The sequence below is a fragment of the Halichoerus grypus genome, chromosome 3 (assembly GCF_964656455.1).
Source record: "Halichoerus grypus chromosome 3, mHalGry1.hap1.1, whole genome shotgun sequence".
Lineage (NCBI taxonomy): Eukaryota > Metazoa > Chordata > Mammalia > Carnivora > Phocidae > Halichoerus > Halichoerus grypus.
Window position 1 is genome coordinate 180671139 of NC_135714.1, and position 21998 is coordinate 180693136.

General features: G+C 38.1%; 1 protein-coding gene across 5 annotated transcripts in view; it reads left to right on the forward strand.

Moving 5' to 3' along the window:
• The window catches only part of GTF2E2 (general transcription factor IIE subunit 2), a 66887-nt gene that overhangs the window by 35735 nt on the left and 9154 nt on the right, over window positions 1-21998 (forward strand). For 3 of the 5 annotated variants that reach the window (XR_013446639.1, XM_078069657.1, XM_036107091.2), the window contains exon 6: window positions 9620-9713. Coding sequence is in view for 4 of the 5 variants with exons in the window: in XM_078069657.1 (XP_077925783.1) it covers window positions 9620-9713 (94 nt within the window). In the remaining variant the exon portion in view is untranslated. Of the gene's footprint in view, window positions 1-9619; window positions 9714-14440; window positions 14846-15865; window positions 16122-21998 lie in introns of those variants that run through there. The other 2 variants (XM_078069656.1, XM_078069658.1) reach the window with 2 other exon arrangements.

Consider the following 21998-nt stretch of genomic DNA (forward strand, 5'->3'; position numbering starts at 1 on the left):
GGTTTCTCCCATTTTTTAGCTGTTGGGAATAATGCTGCTATTAACATATTTTTTAAAAAATCTCTCTTCAAGACACTGCTTTCAGTTCTTCTTTTCTTTAATTTTTAAAAAGATTATTTTATTTTATTTAGAGAGAGAGTGCACACAAGTAGGGGAAGGGAGAGGAACAAGTAGAGTCCATGCTGAGTGTGGAGCCTGATGCGGGGCCAGATCTCATGACCCTGAGATCTTGACTGCAGTTGAAATCAAGAGTCAGATGCTTAACTGACTGAGCCACCCAGGTGCCTCTCTGTTTTCCATTCTTTAGGGTATGTAACCAGAAGTAGATTTGCTGGATAATATGGTAATTCTGTTTTTAATATTTTGAGGAACCACCATACTGTTTTCCATAGCAGCTTTACCATATATATATATACACGTGTGTGTGTGTATATATGTCTTTTTTTTTTTTTAAGATTTTATTTATTTATTTGACAGAGACACAGCCAGAGAGAAGGAACACAGGGAGAGTGGGAAAGGGAGAGGCAGGCCTCCTGCGGAGCAGGGAGCCCAATTGCGGGGCTCGATCCCAGGATCCTGGGATCATGACCTGAGCCGAAGGCAGACGCTTAACGACTGAGCCACCCAGGCGCCCCCCCTCCTTTTTTTTTTTTTAAGATTTTATTTATTTGACACAGAGGGAACACAAGCAGGGGGCGTGGGAGAGGGAGAAGCAGGCTTCCCGCTGAGCAGGGAGCCCAACATAGGACTCAGTCCAAGGACCCCAGGATCATGATCTGAGCTGAAAGCAGATGCTTAACGACTGAGCCACCCAGGCACCCCTACCATTTTATATTCTTGCCAGTAGTGCACAGATGTTCAGATTTCTTCATGTCCTTGCCAACACTTATTTTCTGGGTTTTTGTTTTCGTTTTTTTTTTAATAGTAGCCATTCTAATGGATATGAGGTTTTATCTCATTGTAGTTTTGATTTAATAATTAGTGATATTGAGGCTATTTTTTTCATGTGCTTATTGCGTATTTGTATATATTCTTTGGAGAAATGTCTGTCAGATCTTTTGCCTATTTTTGAATTGAGTTGTTTTACTTGTCCTTGAGTCATAGGAGTTCTCTATGTGTTATGGATATTAATCACTTATTAGATACTTGATTTGCAAGTATTTTCTCCCATTCTGTGAGCTGCCTTTCTACTCCATTGATACTGTCTTTTCATGTACAAAATGCTAATACTTTTGTGTAGTCATATTTGTCTTTTATTTTGTTGCCTTTGGTGGCATTTCCAGGAAATGACTGCTAAATCCAAGATTAGAAGCTTTTTGCCCTAAGTTTTCTTCTAAGAGTTTTGTAGTTTTAGATCTTACATTTAGGTCTCTAATCCATTTCAAGTTAATTTTCACATATGGTGTTCAGTAAGGGTCAAGTTTCATTCTTTTGCATGTGGATATCCAGTTTCCTGGCACTTTTTGTTGAAAAGATTGTCGTTTCTCCATTGAATGTCCTGGCATCCTTGTCAAAAGTCGTTTGACCATACATGTGATGATTTATTTCTGGGCTCTCTCTTTCACAGTCTTTATGCCAGTACTACATTTTCAATTACTGTGGATTTGTAGGAAGTTTTGAAATTAAGAAGTAAATCCTCCAGCTTTGTTCTTCCTTTTCAAGATTGTTTTGGTTATTTGAAGTCCCTTGAGATTCCATATGAATTTTAAGATGGGTTTTTCTATTTCTGCAAAAAACATCATTGGGATTTTGATAGGGATTGCATTGAATCTGTAGATCACTTTGGATAGTTATCTACATATTAATCTGTAAACCTGGGATGTGTTTACATTTATGTTGTCTGGTTTCTTTCAGCAGTATTTTAATTTATTTTTAAAGATTTTATTTACTTGAGAAAGAGCACGAGCAGGGGGAGGGGCAGAGGAAGAGGGAGAAGCAGACTCCCTGCTGAGCAGGGAGCCCAACTTTTGGGGCTCCATCTCAGGACCCCAGCATCCTGACCTGAGCTGAAGGGAGGCACTTAACCGACTGAGCCACCCAGGTGCCCCCTCTCAGCAGTGTTTTATAGTTTTCATGGTGCCAGTCCTTCACCTCTTTAAGTTAATTCCTAAGTATTTTATTCTTTTTGATGCTTGTGTGAATGGAATTGTTTTTGTAATTTCCGTTCAGATTGTTCATTGTTAGTATATAGAAATGCAACTGATTTTTGTGTGTTGACTTTGTATCCTGCTATTTTGATGAATTCTTTTATTCTAACAGTTTGTTTTGAAACATATAACATTATATTTTGGGTGTATAACATAATGGTTCAGTATTTGTATATATTGTGAAATGATCACCATAGTAAGTCTGATTAACATCGTCACAATACATAGCACCAAATTTTTTTTAGTGATGAGAACTTTTTAAGATTTATTCTCTCGGGGCACCTGGGTGGCTCAGTTGGTTAAACGACTGCCTTCGGCTCAGGTCATGATCCTGGAATCCCAGGATCGAGTCCCGCATCGGGCTCCCTGCTCGGCAGGGAGTTTGCTTCTCCCTCTGACCCTTCCCCCTCTCGTGTTCTCTCTCTCATTCTCTCTCTCTCTCTCAAATAAATAAATAAAATCTTAAAAAAAAATTTATTCTCTCAACAGCTTTTAAATATGCAATACAGTATTAACTGTAGTTACCATGCTGTACATTACATCCCCATGACTTACTTTATAACTTGATAGTGTGTACCTTTTGACTACTTCATGCATTTTCCCCATCCCACACCTGCTGTGTCTGGCAACCACCAAGGCTTTGTTTTTTCTTTTTCTTAGATTCTGCATAAAGGTGAGATAATACAAATTTGTCTTTCTCTGTCTCACTTATTTCACTTAGCATAATGCCCTCAAGGTCTATCCATTTTATTACACATGGCAAGATTTCTTCTTTTATGGCTAGGTAATATTCCATTTATGTGTGTGTATCATATTTTCTTCACTTGATCTTAGCCAAAAGGCCGAGAAGCGATTCATATTTTCTTTATCCGATTATCCATCAATGGACACTTAGGTTTTTATATCTTGGTTATTGTGAATAATGCTGTGTACAAGGGGGTGCATATATCTTTTTAAGTTAGTGTTTTTTGTTTCTTTGGATAAGTACCAGAACTGGATTACTGGAGCATACAGTTGTTCTATTTTTAATATTTTGAGGAGCCCCTATATTTTCCATTGGTTGCACCAGTTTACATTCCCACCAACAGTACCTGAGATTTCCCTTTTCTCCAACAATTATATCTTATCTTTTTAATAATGGCTATCCTGACACGTGTGAGATGATCCATCATTGTGGTTTTGCATTTCCCCGATCAGGAGGTTGAGCATGTTGGTGGCCATGTGTAGGCCTTCCTCTTTGGAAACATGTCTGTTGAGATCCTCTACCAATTTTTAAATTAGATTGTTTTTTGATATTAAGTTCCATGAGTTCCTTATATATTTGAGATATTAACCCCTAATCAGATATGATTTTTCTTTTTGCTGTTCTGATTGGGTGATTTCTACTACCCTGTCTTATGCATCACTGATCCATTCTTCATCATCTGATCTGCAATTGATTCCCTATACTCTGTTTTTCATTTCAGTTACTATATTCTTTAGTTCTGATTCTTCAGCTCTCTTTTTAAACTTTCTCTTTGTTGAAGTTCTCACTGTATTCCCCTATTTTTCTTCTGAGTTTGGTGAACGTCTTTTTGGTCATGACATTGAACTTTTTTTTAAGGTTTTATTTATTTATTTGACAGAGAGCACAAGCAGGGGGAACAGTAGAGGGAGAGGGAGAAGCAGGATGCCTGGGGCTCGATCCCAGGACCCTGGGATCATGACCTGAGCTGAAGGCAGATACTTTTCTTTTTTTTTTTTTTTTTTAAAGATTTTATTTATTTATTCATGAGAGACAGAGAGAGAGAGAAAGAGGCAGAGGGAGAAGCAGGCTCCCAAGGAGCAGGGAGCCCGATGCGGGACTCGATCCCAGGACGCTGGGATCATGACCTGAGCCGAAGGCAGACGCTTAACCATCTGAGCCACCCAGGCGCCCTGAAGGCAGATACTTAACCATCTGAGCCACCCAGGTGCCCCAACATTGAACTTATTTGGTAGATTGCTTACCTCCATTTCATTTAGGGTTTTTGTTTTTTGTTTGTTTGTTTGAAGCTTTGTTTTGTACTTCTGGAATATATTCCTCTGTCTCCTTACTTTGCCTAGCTGTGTATACTAGTTAGATCAGTTATGTTTCCCTGTTTACTAGTTAGCTCAGTTATGTTTCCCTGTTTTGAAGGAGTGGCTTTCTGTAAAAGGTGTCCTGTGGGGCTCAGCCGTGCTAACCCCCTTCATCACCTGAGGCAGGTACCCCAGGGGTATCCCCTTTGTGGGCTGTGTGCACTCTCTTGTGTCTGGGCCACAGTTGGTGGAACTTGTTGATGTGCAGGACTGTCCTCCTCTGTGGCTGTGAGGCCCAGCAGCAGCTGGTAGTGGTACACTGGCGAATGGGGCTGACCCTGACCCATCTGGCTGAGAGGCCCGGCTGCAACCGCTGCAGGCACTCTAGTGTGCATGGCTGGCCTCCCCAGAGTAGGGGCAGCTTGGGGGTGGATTGCTGGTGCCATTGGAAGCTGTCCACTGGGTGGTGGGGGGATGTGTTTTGGAGGGACTCAGATGCTTGCTGAGGCTGCCTGGAATCTCTTTTTTTGATTGCAGAGTTTTAACCATCTTTTTAATTACTTACAAGGGGATGTCATTTTGCTATTAGTTTTCTATATGCCTTCTTGCATTTTTGTTCTTCCTTTTACTGCATTACTGTCTTGTGTTTAGTTGATTTTTTTTTTTTTTTAGAGAGAGAGAGAGAGTGGGGGGAAAGGCAGAAGGAGAGGGAGAAGGAGAATCTTAAAGCAGGCTCCAGTGCCCAGCATGGAGCCCGATGTGGGGCTCCATCTCACCAACCCCAAGATCATGACCTGAGCCGAAATCAGGAGTTGGATGCTTAACTGACTGAGCCACCCAGGTGCCCCTGGTTGATTTTTTAAATATTAAAATGTTTAAATTCCTATCTCATTTCCTTCATGTATGTTCTATAGCTATTTTCCTTGTGGTTACCATGGGGAATATTTAACATCCTAAAGTTACAACATTTGTATTGGTTTGTATTTATATTAGCCTAACTTCAGTAGCATATTACAACTCTACTCCTTTACAGCTCCATTCCCACCTCTTTTTGTTGTAAAGGTCACAAAATTACATCTTCACACATTGCTCCAAAACATAAACTAATAATTCTTTTAAATCTGTTAGTCTCTTAAATTATGTAGAAGATAAAATTTGGAGGTACAAAACAGTTACAGTGATACTAGTTATTAGACTGATAATTGCTTCTTAAAAATGTATTAGTCTCTTAAATCTGTAGAGAACAAAAAGTGTAGTTACAAACTTTTGCTGCAGTGATACTAGCTTTTTTTTTTTTTTAATTAATGTATAATGTATTATTTGTTTCAGGGATACAGGTCTGTGATTCATCAGTCATTTTTAAAAATTTTTTAATTTTTTTTTTTAGATTTTATTTATTTGGGAGAGAGGGACAGAGATAGAGAGAGCACAAGTGGGGAGGAGAGGGAGAAGCAGGCTCCCCGCAGAGCAAGGAGCCTGATGCGGGACTCGATCCCAGGACCCCGGGATCATGACCTGAGCCGAAGGCAGACGCTTAACTGACTGAGCCACCCAGGCGCCCTGTGATTCATCAGTCTTAAACAATTCAGTGTTCACCATAGCACATACCCTCCCCAATGTCTATTACCCAGCCACCCCATCCCTCCCACCCCCCTCCACTCCAGCAACCCTCAGTTTGTTTCCTGAGATTAAGAGTCTCTTATGGTTTGTCTCCCTCTCTGGTTTTGTCTTGTTTCATTTTCCCCTCTCTTCCCCTATGATCCTCTGTCTTGTTTCTCAAAAAAAAAAAAAAAAAGCTTGCCATTTGCAACGATGTGGATGGAACTAGAGGGTATTACGCTAAGTGAAATAAGTCAATTAGAGAAAGACAATTATATGATCTCACTGATATGTGGAATTTGAGATACTAGCTTTTATAATTGCCCATGTATTTAGTATTTATCTTCAGTGAGATCTTTATCTCTTCATATTAACTTTGAGTTACTGATTCTTTCATGTTACCTTGCACGACTCCCTTGCACATTTCTTGCCTGGTAGATCCTAGTGGTAATGAAATCCCTCAGCTTTTTAAAAATTATTTTTAAAAAATTTAAAGAACACGCAAGTGTGAGTGGGGAAAGAGCAGAGGGGGAGGGTGATGGAGGGGGAAAGAATCTTTTTTAAAAAAATATTTATTTATATGACAGAGAGATAGCACAAGCAGGCAGAGCATCAGGGAGAGGGAGAAGCAGACTCCCTGCTGAGCAGGGAGCCTAATGCGGGGCTCGATCCCAGGACCCTGGGATCATGACCTGAGCCGAAAGCAGCCGCTTAACTGACTGAGCCACCCAGGTGCCCCAAGGGTAAAGAATCTTAAGCAGACTTCGCGCTGAGCATAGAGCCTGACACAGTCATGACCTGAGGCGAAACTAAGGGTTGGATGCTTGACTTACTGAGCCACCAGGTGCTCTTGGCCTCTAAAGTTTCTGATGAGAAATAGAGTTTTTTTGAGGATCCCTTCCTTGTATGCGCTGGTTTGTTTCTCTCTTGCAGCTTTTAAGACTCCCTTTGTCTTTTGAAAGTTTATTTATAATGTGTCTCAGTGTGGGTCTCTTTGAGTTCATATTCTTTGGAGTTCATTGAGCTTCTTGGATGTTTATTATATTCATATCTTTCCTCAACTTAGGGAAGTTTTCAGTCATTATTTTTTGAAATATGCTGTCTGCCCCTTTCTCTCTCTCTTCCTCTGGGACTCCCACAATTCGTACATTGATCGGCTTTTTGGTGTCCCAGAGGTCTCTTAGGATTTGTTCACTGTTCCTTCAATCCTTTTTGTCAGTTTTTTTTTTTTTTTTTTAAGATTTTATCTATTTATTTGACAGAGCGAGTGAGCGAGAGAGAGCACAAGCAGGGGGGAGAGGGAGAAGCAGGCTCCCTGCAGGAACCTGACTGTGGGGCTCCATCCCAGGACCCTGCAATCATGACCTGAGCCAAGGGCAGATGCTTAACTAACTGAGCCACCGAGGTGGTCCAGTCCTTTTTGTCGGTTCTTTAAACTTGATAATTTCCATTCTTGTATTTTCATGTTCACTGATTCTTCTCCCTACTGAAAAATGCCTTTGAATCCCTATAGTGAAATTTTCCATTCATTTTTTGTACTTTCAGCACCAGAATTTCTTTGTGATTTTATTTAGGTTTCTATCTCATTATCAATATTTCCATTTTGTTAATATATTGTTTTCACTTTCCTCACATCTTCCTTTACTTCTTTGATCATCTCTAGGACAGTTGTTTTAAAGTCTTTGTGTAGTATATTTACCAAAAGGTCTTTTTTAGGGACTGTTGATTTTTTTCCCTTCAGATGGGCCATGCTTTCCTGTTTCTTTGTATGCTTTGTAATTTTTGTTGTTGAAAACTAGACCTTTGAATCTAATAATACTATAACTCTGGATAACGGATTCTCCTCCTTCCCCAGGTTTTCCTGTTTTTTATATTCTTTTTGTTTTGGATTGTTGTAGGCTGTCTGTGCTAAGGACTAGCCGGAGGTGTAAACTTAAGATTTTTTTAAGGACTTTTCTAAGTCTTTTCCAGGGCATGCATTATCACTCTAATTTTCTTTGTTTATGTAGTTGTTTTTGTATGTCTTTAACATCGTCCAGGTCTTCCCCTAGAAGTTTCAAGGCTATGATCCAGAGTTTCAAAATAGTTACATGAGACTGATGCTGCCAGTGTAATTGTTGTCTAGGTTGGGAGACCAGTTCCTGGTGCTTCCTACTTTGTCTTCTTCCCAGAATCTTCTTTTTTTTTTTTTTTTTAAGATTTTATTTACCCATTTGACAGAGAGAGACACAGCGAGAACAGGAACACAAGCAGGGGGAGTGGGAGAGGGAGAGGCAGGCTTCCCGCGGAGCAGGGAGCCTGATGTGGGGCTTGATCCCAGGACCCCGGGATCACGACCTGAGCCGAAGGCAGACGCTTAACGACTGAGCCACCCAGGCGCCCCCCCAGAATCTTCTATAATATGTTTTGAAATCAGGAATTATCAGACTTCCAACTTTATTCTTTTTTTAAGATTGTTTTGGCTAGGGTCTTTTGTGACTCTTCTCAGGACTTTTCCACTTTTTCAAAATGCACCGTTGGAATTTTGATGGGGATTGTGTTGAATCTGCATATTGCTTTTAGTATTGCTATGTTAACAATATTAAGTCTTCTAATTCATGAACATGGATATTTTTTCATTTATTTGTGTCTTCTTTAATTCCTTTCTGCACTCTTTTTGAGTTCTCATAGTTTATTTTACATATATAATGGTTACTATTTACCACTTGGGTACGTTGGAGTCTTATTATTTTTCAAAGTATTTCATGTCATGAGTAATTTATATAAATAAGAATGAAGGGTTGGTGAAGAACAACTTTATTAGAAATTTTTATAAGATTTTAACATAGCAAACTTCTGTATCAAGTATATTTTGGCAAATGCATCAGAAAGATGAAAGAATACTATTATATGTTAGCAAAGTGAAATGGCAAGGGCTCTTATCACACTGTATTCTATGGTGAATTCTTTCCTGTTGAATAACTAACTGAATGAAAATACCTCATTTTTTTATGTTCTTAGAAATATGTCATTCAGTCATTAATTCTTAAGCTTGAGATTATTAATCTGAGCTATTGTCTAAAGACTCATAGTTTTAGACTTTATTTCTGATGAATTTCACCATCATTAGAGTCTAGAGGTGTGCTCAGGCTTTTTGCATTCTTGTTCTCATTTATTAATGAGCATTTTCTTGTCATTGCTCTGAGGAGCAGGAAATAAATTCTGAATTGTCCACTATATTTAATGAAAGCTTGAAAGACAACAGAGACCACTCTGTGGTCTTTTATATCTTCTTGAAAGGTGATGCAACAGTTTGGGCAATGCAGTAAGAAAATTGAAAGATGGCTATTTCACTGTTGCATCACACTTCTAGGTGATTTGATCATTCTTTCATTTTTTTTTTCTTTTTTTTTTACTGTTGTAGCTTTTTAAGGCACAATTGGAAATAATTGATGAATAATGATAAATAAGTGGCAGAATATTTTAAGGTAGAGGAAAAGTAAGAACACTAAGATCCCACAGTTTTTCTTAGATTAATAAAAAGACTCCAATGGACCCAAATCATAATTGAAACATAGATTGGGTTTTGTTTTTCAAAAATAAGTAACTTTTCATTTTGTACTTTGGAAGATCTCTAAGAATAAAAGTCTTGAAATACCAATCCATAAAAGTAGTGAGAACTACTCATGAAAGAAACTTAAGAACTAAAATTAGGTGCCTTAGATCCTAATGCTATACCGAAGGTTAAAAGAAATGGGAGTCCTTTGTTGTTTTAAAAAAAAAAAAATCTTTTGGGGTGGGGTAATTCGGAGTTAACTGAAAAAAAAAAATTTTTTTTTTTTTTATCATTTAAGGCTTTAGGGGACCAGATACTATTTGTAAATCGTCCTGATAAGAAGAAAATTCTTTTCTTCAATGATAAGAGCTGTCAGTTTTCTGTGGATGAAGGTGAGCCTTTCTGTTTAATTTTCAAATATGTTAGAAATAGAAGGTGACAAAATTTATATTTGTAATCGAGTTATAACTTAAATTTTATAGTAGTGCTGCTTTTTAGCTTTATCATCTCTTAGAGCACAGCTAATAATCTTACCACTAACATTGTTTCTCAGAATGCAATTTGAAATATGTAATTTGAAAGATTTTAGGTTAATTGTACTTAGTATAGTAGGTTATGATATCTTATGCTTATAGCTCAGCTGTACCAAGTAGTTTATTTCTTTAATTCTGTTATTTTACAAATATTACTTCATATCTTGATATGAAAGCTTGATGCAGGATGAGAAAAACAAACTTTTGTTGGTGACTGATATTCTCTTAAATAACTTGTGAGTCTTTTGATTATCAGATTGGATAGGCAAGATTACTTTTTTCTGACTATTGTAGAGTCAGATGCTAAGCTTCTATTGAATCTTGTATTAAACGTATGATGCCTATGTTTTGAATTTTAGTTTAAAAATGTTTCAGGGGCACCTGGGTGGCTCAGTTGGTTGAGTTTCTGACTCGATTTTGGCTCAGGTCATGGACTCAGGGTTGTGGAATTGAGCCCTGCATTGGGCTCCCCGCTTGGTGCAGAGTTTTCTTGAGATTCTCTCTCTTCCACTCCTTCTGCTCCCCCCACTCCCTGCTTGTGTGCGGGCTTTGCCTCTCAAACAAAATCTTTAAAAAAAAATATTTCATCAATATTTGTCAGGTAAAATAGTTAAACAAGGGTTTAGTCATGGAAAATCTTTACTATACAAGTAGAAATTCTCATTTAGACAAATATATTGTACTGTAAATTGTATTAATTTTGAACTAAAAAGGCAAGAAAAGAACTAAACGCCATTTTAATTATAAAATTTGAAAAGTAATACAAACTCATACCAAAAAATTCTAACAATATAGAATTACATAAAGTAACAAAGTAATATTAGATTCCAAATAGTGAAACTATTGCTATGACTGCCTGGGAGTCCTAGTGACTCTTGTTTATTGTATTGAATAAAAGAGATTCTATTGAAGAAATAATTTTGTATAAAAAATGGACATATAATTCTTATCCCTTTAGTAGCCCATACATATCTTGATTATGATTTTGTAATTTGTACTATGTAAGTTTTTCTTTCATATGTTATCTGGCTGTAGATACTCAGGCTTGTGGTGCTTGTAGATAGGAGTTCAGTCAATCTGAAGTTACTTAGATGACCATGATTTATTTTAGGAAATAGAATGTTGTATTTTGGTGGAAAATTGTGATTGATAGTACCTTGTATGCAGTTGGTTCTCAGTAAATGTTTGTTACTTTAAAAAATTGTTTTCAAAGTATTCCAGTTATTCTGTATATTGTACTTTCTAATAAATAAGGTAAGCTTCTGTGTGTAAATAAGGGAGTAGTGAATTTCTTTTTTATATTGTAGTGATAGATGCTCATTTAAGAAAGGTTTGGCTTAGCAATTTTTGTATTGCTTGAGTCTCCTTTACTTACAGTTTTGCTTTTTATGGAAACTTTTATAATTGTCAAATTGACTTGACCCTTCGAAAAAACATAGGGGTGGACTTAATCTTTAAGATACTTACAGGTTTAAAAAAAATAGCTGATTCCTTTATTCTTTGGCATAGTTAATCCATTTGAAAAAATGCAGTATTAAAAAACATCATAAGTATCACATGTTCAAGTAGGAAGATCTTACAGTAAAAAGCAGATATGTTTTTCCTTTCGCTAATTTGAGTCCCTTTCATTTGTGGCACTACTTAACTGGTTTTATTTTAATTCTTTGGTGGTTCCCTTATTGTATTAAATAATATGCTTATATTTTTATTTCTTGATTTTTCAACTTGAAGTATTATGACTTATTCTTATCATGTTACTGATTACACCTGCTGTCTCTCTCCTTCACTTTTAATACTGTATAGCACTAGTTTTAGTTTCTCTGCCATTTTTCTTGTTACCTTTAACAATCAAAATAATTGAATGTTCTCAGGGAATTTTTAGTATTAAGTCCACTCTGCAGATGGCAGCATAGTGCAGCAGATCTGTAGATGTTCAAATTGGGGCAAATGTTGAGGTTGCAGTAACTCTGTAAGAATAGGGTGGAACTCTAGGATTTCTTGATAATAATTCATTGGAGAAATTTTAAGAGAATACCTTCTGTTCCGCTATAATCCTCACAGTAATCATTATACCAAGTCATTAGTATTTTCTGTCCCCAGTGCAATTTTTCTGTGGATATCACTGTTGTAACTTTGCTCACCTTTTTCCTGTTTGTGTACCTTTTTCTACATTTCTATTTCTTAATATTACTCCTGTTTTCATTTGCCATTTTATATGGGCTTTGTTGGCTTAAACTCTTCCCATCTCCTTATTACTTGGCTTATAAGGATAAGATGAGGATTTTCCTTTTTTTTTTTTTTTTAAGATTTATTTATTTGGAAAAAAAATGTATTTGAGAGAGGGGGCAAAAGGAGAGGAAGAGAGAGTCTTTTTTTTTTTTTTAAAGATTTTTATTTGAGAGAGAGAGAGAGACAGCAAGAGAGGGAACACGAGCAGGGGGAGTGGGAGAGGGAGAAGCAGGCTTCCTTCCCACTGAGCAGGGAGCCTGATGCGGGGCTCGATCCTGAAGGCAGACGCTTAACGACTGAGCCACCCAGGTGCCCCAGGAAGAGTCTTAAGCAGACGCTGGGCCGAGCATGCCCGACGCAGGGCTCAGTCTCAAGACCCTGAGATCATGACCTGAGCCAAAACCAAGAGTCAGACGCTTAATCGACTGAGCCACCCAGGCGCCCCAAGATGAGGATTTTCACTTTCTTCCACTCAGATTATAAAAGTAACCATGTATGCTTGTTAGTAAAATCCCACATATCTGGAAATAAATTGTATAAATTGTTTGATGTTTGGGGCGCCTGGGTGGCTCAGTTGGTTAAACGACTGCCTTCGGCTCAGGTCATGATCCCGGAGTCCCGGGATCGAGTCCCGCATCGGGCTCCCTGCTCAGCGAGGAGCCTGCTTCTCCCTCTGACCCTCCCCCCTCATGTACTCTCTCTCTCATTCTCGCTCTCTCAAATAAATAAATAAATAAATCTTAAAAAAAAAAAAAATTGATGTTTATTTTTCTAGTTTACTTTTTCTCTGTTAGAGGTATTCTATAATGCTATATGGCTGTTTAGTATTCCATTATGTAGGTGTACCTGATGAACGGATTTTTTAAGTACTTAATAATGCTGCAGCAAATATTATACATTTTTTTTTAAAGATTTAATTAATTTATTTATTTGAGAGAGAGAGGGAGAGAAACAGCATGAGAGGGGCGAGGGTCAGAGGGAGAAGCAGGCTCCCCGCTGAGCCGGGAGCCCGATGTGGGACTCGATCCCAGGACTCCGGGACCATGACCTGAGCCGAAGGCAGTCGCTCAACCAACTGAGCCACCCAGGCGCCCAAATATTATACATTTTTATGTTAATGAAATAGCCATATAATATCAGAAGGTATTGGGAGGGGAAATTGACAAATCATTTTTGCATCTAGTAAGTCTTTGTTGTTGTGGACTTATTTAATAGGTGTTGAAGTATATTACTAGATTTCCTAATATTAACTGTCCTTGTACTCCTAGAATAACCCTTTTTTAACTATATATTTCTGGACTCTTTTTCTATGTATTTAAGGGTTTTTGCTTTACTATCCAGTTTTCTTTTTTTTTACTTTCTCAGGGTTTGGTTTGTGTGTGTTATGCTGGATACATCAAAAGAGAAGTACAGTTTCCCTCTCTTCCTTCCTACCCTTTTCCTTCCTTTTCCATTCTTTTTTTTTAAATTTTTTTTTTTAAGATTTTATTTATTTGCGAGAGAGACAATGAGAGACAGAGAGCATGAGAGGGAGGAGGGTCAGAGGGAGAAGCAGACTCCCTGCTGAGCAGGGACCCTGATGTGGGACTCGATCCCGGGACTCCAGGATCATGACCTGAGCCGAAGGCAGTCGCTCAACCAACTGAGCCACCCATTCTTTCCTTATGAGAATATTCGATTCCTTGAAGATTTGAACACAAACGCCCATGAGTGTATCTGTCTTGTTGCTTCTTTCACAGTATTCTTACTTCTTTGGTTATGTCTTTCATTAAGTTTCCCACATTATAAATTAATTTTGGTAATTTCTGCTTTCCTAAAATCATCCATTTTTGATTTTCAAATTTAATAGCATATAGTTTTTGCAGAGTATGGCTCCAGAATTTAATTTTTTTCTGTAATTTTCCCTTTTTAAATTGCTAACTTTTTGTATTTGGACTTTCTCCCTTACTTCCTTGTTATGCTAACCGTTGGTTTATCTATTTTACTTTTGTTGTTGTATTTTTATACAACAGAAAAATATCTGTCACATCACCCTTTATACATACTAGTTTTTGACTACTTTATATGAGTGGTAACTGAGCAAACATTAAAATCTGCCATTATTTTTTTTTGTTTTAATTTTGCTGTTACTTCCTGGTTATGTTTTCCTGCAGAATTTTTGGTTTATAAACATTCTTGACAGTCATAGTTTAAGGATTGTATCATAATCATTGTAAAGCATCTCTCTTGGTTGTATTTAATGTTCTTTGAAGTCTGGCTTTATCTCATATTATTCTTTTAATCCCTTCCCTTTTTTTGGACTGATGTATTTTTGCCCATTCTTTTTTTTTTTTTAATATCTTTTTTTTTTCCCTAAGATTTTTATTTGACAGAGAGAGACACAGTGAAAGGCGGAACACAAGCAGGGGGAGCAGGAGAGGGAGAAGCAGGCTTCCCGCTGAGCAGGGAGCCCGATGCAGGGCTCGATCCCAGGACCCTGGGATCATGACCTGAGCCGAAGGCAGACACTTAACGACAGAGCCACCCAGGCGCCCCTTTTTGCCCATTCTTTTACTGTATACCCTGTCTTCTTTTGTTTAAATATTTCCTTTGTAATTGGCATATAGTTGGTTTTAACTTTTGAAGTGTCATTTTATATTAATTATCTTTATTACATGATATATTCTCCCATTATTTGTTTGGAAAGTATAATTTTGGGAGGTTCTCATATATAGAGTGATTCTCTGTATCTCTGATTTGCTTAAACTATAGGTATCATTTTATCAACTTCGTTCTTTGTTTTTATTTCCTAATTGACACTTTCTGGGATTTTGGTAACAATCTATTGTGTATTCCTGAATTCACTTACTCAACAAGAGTTCACTTATTCAACAAATATTTACTGATGTCCTACTATATGCCCCAGTTATTTTGCTAAATGCAGGGGATACAGTAATGAACAAGATAGACAAGTCTCTGCCTTTATGGAGTTTGCATTCTAAAGGATAAAGTAAACAATATAAAAAATAAAACATGATGACAGATTGTATCAAATTCTAGGAAAGAGACAAATGAAGTATGTGCAAGCTGGTAAAGCAGTAGGAGGGGTGAACTCCGAGAAGACGGCTGTGGAAGAATGAGATGGAGCTAGCCTTGCAGAGTACCAGAGTGGTGCCCATGTGGGTGCTGTTGTGGGGAAGTGGGGTTCAAGCAGACAGTAGTAAAGGCAAAGGCTGTAGTAAAGACTTTGATTTTTTTCGTAGGCCAGTTGTTTTTAATCCTTAAATCTGATTCAGTGGAGCCTGAGGAACAAATATTTTCTTTGCTCTTGTAAAATAAAATTTCTAGATGATATAACCTACTTTGAGACATAATTTCTTAAAAGTTTGTATAATACAGGGATGCCTGGCTGGCTCAGTCAGTAGAGCATGTGACTCTTGATCCCAGGGTGGTGAGTTCAAGCCCCCACATTGGGCACAGAGCTTACTTAAAAAAAAAAAAAAAGTAGGAGCACCTGGGTGGCTCGGTCGGTTAGGTGTCCAACTCTTGATTTCAGTTCAGGTCATGATCTCAGGGTTTTGAGATCGAGCTCTGAACTGGGGGTGGAGCCTGCTTAAGATTCTTTCTCTCCCTCTCCCTTTGCTGTCCCCCCTTAAAAAAAAAAAAAAAGTATAATACCCTAACAGAAAGGAGAAAAAAAAGGAAATTGGTTTATATTTACAAATATATTTCAATATTTGTAATTATTCAAGCATATTTATATTAGAATATAAAAAGGACACAGTGTCTACATTTATCTGTAGAGTCACCATTGAATGTGATGGCTACAAATGGACCAATACAGGTGTGATGCAGTGGCAACCTATATACCATAATTAGTGTTTTCCTTAAGTGATAAAGAATGCGTGGCAAAGGTCTGCAAAATACAAAGTGATGTTTTTCTGAGATTTTCAAAGGTTAATCATACTATATTCTCTATTATACATTGTATGTTCCTAGAAAAGCGTGTGTAAAAAACATAAAAAGTACTTTATATATGTAAACAGAATTTGATTCTTATTATCAACTGGTGTTTTTCATTCATCTCTATACTTTCTAAGAAAGATGGCTGGGAGGAAGAAAGGTTTTTCAACAACGGCGGTATTGATAATTTGGAGCTGGATAATTTTTTTTGGTGTTGGGGTTGTCACTGTGCATTGTAGATATTTAGCAGAATCCCTGGCTTCTTTAGATGCCAGTAGCATACCTTCCGCCACAGTGTGACAACCAAAAATGTATCCAGACATTACCAAATGTTCCCCAGGAAGCAAAACTGTCTGGGTTGAGAATTATATTAAAGGTACAGTTTGTGTTTATAAAATAGACAACAGTTAATTAAGATATGTTGTCTTCAGACTTCTTTCCTTGAATTCTTCCATTCAGCACATTCAGTGATACAGAGATGTCAAAGTGAGTAAGGTCTCTGTTCTTGAGCTTAGCTAAGGCTGAGGGAACATTGACACGGGAACACAGATGGTGGTTCTTGCATACTGTCATTGTGATGTTTGTATAGTGCTGTAGACACTGGGGGAATAAGTCATGATCCACAGGAACTTCAGGGTTCGGACACTGTTCTTGGAGTTGAAATTGTCAGTACGGCATAAATCACTAATTTAAAAAAAGTGAGTTTTTCCAAATGATATAAGTTGTGTGTGTTTCCAGAGAAGATCCACTGAAAATTGATGCATATCTTAACATTTATCTTCTTCCTCTTTGTTCGTATTTTACTCAAAATGCTTTGTCCTATTGTATTGATGGAGATTTTTGTGTTAGTCCAGTAGATGGCAGTCTTAGCTTAAGAGGAAATACTGAGTGATGAAGCTTTCAGTCATGTTGAAGACTCACCCTTCATTTTATCTGTAATAGAAGCAAATGTCCTAAAATGAGATACAGCACAAGTAAGGAGAGAGCTTATATGTAGTAATTCAGAAAGTCAAATAGGTAAGTGAACACAGAGTAGTTGAACTTAAATATATGTCTTATTTCACAAAGGCATTTATTTCCTTTTATCAGGATCTTACTCATTTAGAGGCAGTATAAATGCAGTGGTCAGGATGATGGTTTGAATAGTTAACCTGTAGGTTTGTATCTTAGCTCTGCTCCTTATTAGCTTAGGCAAGATACTTCTGAGATTTCTCATCTATAAAATAGGAATAAGGGTATCTGTCTCATGGTCCTTAGGAGAATTAAATGAGTTAAAAATAAATGTGTGTAGAGCTTGGAACAGAGCCTGCCACATAGTAAGAGTAATAGTAACAGTAATATTAGCTATTATTGGAAGAATTGGAAATATCAAATAGTACCAAAATACTAGGTGTTTAAATCTTATCTGGTTATTTATTCACGTTTACTTTAGCTATCTGGTTATTGACTAAGTGATCCGTAGACTTGCGTTTTGTCAGATAGCAAAGAACCAGAGCCAATATAGCAGTCCGAGGCCACATTTGCGATGATCTTTTGCAGTTATAGAATGTTTGTTGGTGTTCCTGGTGAGAAGTCCAATGACAGCCTGACTTTTCTTTCATTTTTTCTAACTCATTCTTTTCTGCCTAGAAACTTAAACAATTTCAACTTTATCCTTAGAATACAGGGCTTCTCCCAGAAGCTCTTTTCCTGGGGCTCTCATGCTGTTTTAGTTCATTATTTTTTTATGGCTTTAAAGTACATTCCATTCGGATGTACTTTAAAACAATTTTTCTGATGCTCCACAGATAGAAATGAAATGTTTTTGTTTTGCTATATGCTATTATAAATAATACTTAATACTTGCACATAAATATATGTGCACTTGCCTGATTATTTCCTTATTGTAGTTTTCTTTAAGTAGAATTGCGAGATCAGAAAATAAGGCATATTTAAAACATCTTCAACACATTGCCTGTAATGCCTTTTGTAAAGTTCGCACCAATTTTTGGGGACCCATTTACCTTCACAGCAGTCTATGAAAAGGTATCCAATTCTTTACCCTTACCAGTACTAGATGTTTTTAGTTAACTTTGCCAGCCTCGTAGAAAATAAGGGTTATCTTGAATTTGTATTTTCTTGCAATGACTTTATAAAATTAGAGAAAAACAGATGATTTTTCTTTGTACCTCTGTCAACTGTACATTTTTTGTCGTTGCATACATTAAAATTAAATTTGGGATTCTGTGAGATCTTGACTTTAAAATTAGGCCCTGTTTGCCTGGGTGGCTCAGTCGGTTAGGCATCTGCCTTCGGCTTGGGTCATGATCCCAGGGTCCTGGGATTGAGCCTAATGTCTGGCAGCAGGGAGCCTGCTTCTTCCTGTCCTGCTCCCTCTGCTTGTGCTCTCTCTCTGTCAAATAAATAAATGCAATCTTTAAAAAAAAAATAAATCAGGCCCTGCTTTCCATTGTTTATCTTAAGTATTTATACAGCTGTGGTACATTTACATAGTACGTGTAATATTTAAATACTGAAACAGCACTAAGCTAAGGAAAGACAGGGATTAATGTAGAAATGTTTTATCGAAAAAAACCCCAAAGACATTTAAAAAAGTTTTTTTAGAGGGGGAGGGGCAGAAGTTAAGAGAGAGAATTTTAAGCAGGTTCCATGCCCAGTGCAGAGCCCTATGTGGGGCTCGGTCTCATGACACTGAGATCATCAACTGAAGTCAAGAGTCTGATGCTTAATCGACTGAGCCACCCAAGTTCCCCCATTGAGGTTTTTTATTCAGGGATTTTCCTCTGAAAATAGCACAAGCAACACTTTTTTTAGCAAAGAAAGTAGTTAAATTTTGTTTTAATGTACTTTCAGTTCCATTGTGCCATTAAAATTTATATTGTATTTATTTTTTTGGTGGTATGTTAATATACATATTAGCTTTCTAGACCATTGCTGTCACTATTCTAATAGGTATTATTGCCTCTGTGATTGTGTCATAAGAGGCCTGAAGTCTGTAAACTCTAGACATGTCAAGTAGGAAGTCACAGTAGTTTCAGCCTTCAAGGAACTGAAACTGCAATGCTGCTGAGTGTATTGACTGAAAGTTGAGTAAAAGATGTTTTTATCATATATATACTTTTATTCTCTTTATCTTTTTTCTTATGCAGAAAAAAATATACAGTTTGTTACACAGTTATATCACGTAATATTTATTCTAGATAAAGATAATTTTACATGTTGATAGTTAGAATTTAACATGTTATGGGTTAAAATGCCTGAACTATTCTTTTTTTTGGGATGACATACTTCAACAGCTGTGGTAAATTTGACATAAAATTCTGGTTTGGTATTTTATGTTTAAAGATTTATTTATTTTTTAAAATCCAGATCTGCTTATTTATTTATTTATTTATTTATTTATTTATTTATTTATTTGAGAGAGAAAGAGATAGCAAGAAAGAGCACAAGCAGGGAGGAGAGGGAGAAGCAGGCTCCCTGCTGAGCAGGGAACCCGACATGGGGCTCTATCCCAGGACCCTGGGATCATGACCTGAGCTGAAGGCAGACACTTAACAGACTGAGCCACCCAGGTGCCCCAGATTTATTTATTTTAGAGTGAGTAGGGGGTGCAGAGGAGAAGGAGAGAGAATCTCCAGCAGAATCCCCACTGAGCGAAGCACCTGACACGGCTGGATCTCACGACCTTGAGATCATGACCTGAGCTGAAATCAAGTCAGATGCTTAACCAACTGAGCCACCCAGGCACCTCTCAATATTGTGGGTGCCTGAGTGGCTCAGTCGATTAAGTGTCTGCCTTCAGCTCGGGTCATGATCCCTGGGTCCTGGGATCAAGTCCCACTCTGGGCTCCCTGCTCAGTGGGGAGTCTGCTTCTCCCTCTACCCCTTCTCCCTGCTTGTTATGTCTCTCTCTCTCTCTCTCTCAAATAAATAAATATTTAAAAAACCCCAATATTTTGTGCTTTCTTGGAATTAGAGTGATGTTTTTATTGCTGACTTAGAAGTTTGACCTGAAGCTATTTTCTCTCACATAAGCCGAGCAGAGCTAGTTGCATTAATCACATTGTTCTTTAGCCAAAAAAGTGGATAGATGGGGACTTCTGGCTTACACTTAAAGTGGAGAAAGCTGATCAGAGCATTGTTGCACTCATACAGCAATAATAATAAACCCTGAACAGCTGCAAATTTATAGTTTTCTTGAATCCATCAGAGAGCTGAGGTTGTAGGACAACCACCTAACCTGAAATCTAAGGAAAGACAGTCACCTCCAAGAAAAGATGGGATGCAAGTACTTGTTTACGTGGGACAGACAAAATGAACACCACTCAGAAGAATTCAGTTAAAAAAAATTTTTTTTTTCCCTAAAGATTTTATCCATTCATTTGAGAGAGAGAGAGCACGAGCGAGCATGAGTGGGGGAAGGGGCAGAGGGAGAAGCAGGCTCCCCGCTGAGCAGGGAGCCCCACGTGGTGCTTGATCCCAGAACTCTGGGATCATGACCTGAGCCGAAGGCAGACACGTAACTGACTGAGCCACCCAGGTGCCCCTAAAATTTTTAATGAACTGCTAAAGGCTTAAATTGGACTAGCAAGAAGATACAGAATCCTTGGGAGCTGAGAACACATGGGAGGGAATTCATACCTACTTGTAGGCTTTCTTCCACAGACTTCACTGGATGCTTATAAAAAAGAGAGGATAGGACTGGGTACTGTCCTCATTGGGCAGGCCTGCAGGGGGGCAATGGTAGATGCTTCAGGAAAGACCATGAAGCCCTGTCTGAAGCTTCTTCCTGCCTCTCTGCGGTGAGACAGAAACCCTAACCTGCAGGGGGAATGGAACAGAAAGAAAACCTTCCACCCCTGGGGAAGGGGCAGGAACATGTGCTGGGCCCAGGACTTCAGCACAAGGGGGATGGGCAGGAACATTGAGAAGGCCATATGCCAGATACCAAGAACATAGTACTTGACTGTCACCACGGCTTAGTCAGAATTTCAGAGAACTCCCACTCCATACCAGGCTAACAGATGTAGAGTAATGGGTAACAATGGAGTTCTGTGAGAGTTGCAGGAACTTGGAGGCAGAGAGACTGTATGAGATGCATGCTAAATGGAAGACCTAAAACTGTAGGTTGAGTAGACACTGAGAAAAACTCTCTGGCAAACAAGCCTCTACCCTAAACACAAGGTGTGGCTAGAGCAGTTTGAAGCCTGTGGTGCATTATAGGTATCCACAGCAGCAGCAGATTCCAAACCAAGCTCCTGTTCTGACAATAGAATGGCTACATCCACACCCTAAAGGCCTAGCATAAGGAAAGATAGGGTCATATCCAGACACAAAGACTGTTTATCTCAGTCTCAGTTGTCCTACAGAGGATATCCTGCGTTCAGTATATATTTGTGTGTGTGTGTGTATCAGGCATAAAAACAAGGAGAAAAGCGATAGAGTATTGAGACAAGGGAATTAACAAAATTCGTGGGACACAGGTACTGGAAATTGTTAGACATGGAATTTAAGATAACTATGATTTATATGTTAAGGCCTCTGGTAGAAAAGGCAGGCAACATGCACGATTGTATAGGATATTTCAGAGGTAGACATTATAAGAAAATCAAATGAAAATTATTTTTAAGATTTTTTTTTATTTGAGAGAGAGAGAGGAGAGCACAGAGGGAGAGGGAGAAGCAGACTCCCCGCTGAGCAGGGAGCCCAATGTGGGGCTTGATCTCAGAACCCCAAGGCTATGACCTGAACTGAAGGCAGCCGCTTAACTGACTGAGCCACCCAGGTGCCCCCAAATGAAAATTTTAGTAGTGAAAAACACAGTAATAGACAAAGAATGCCTTCAATAAGCTCATCAGTATACTTGGCATAACCAAAGGAAGAACCAGTAAACTTGAACATAGGCCTGTGCAAATTATCTAAACTAAAATGCAGAGAGGAAGCTACAAGATAATATCACATGGTCAGAATGTA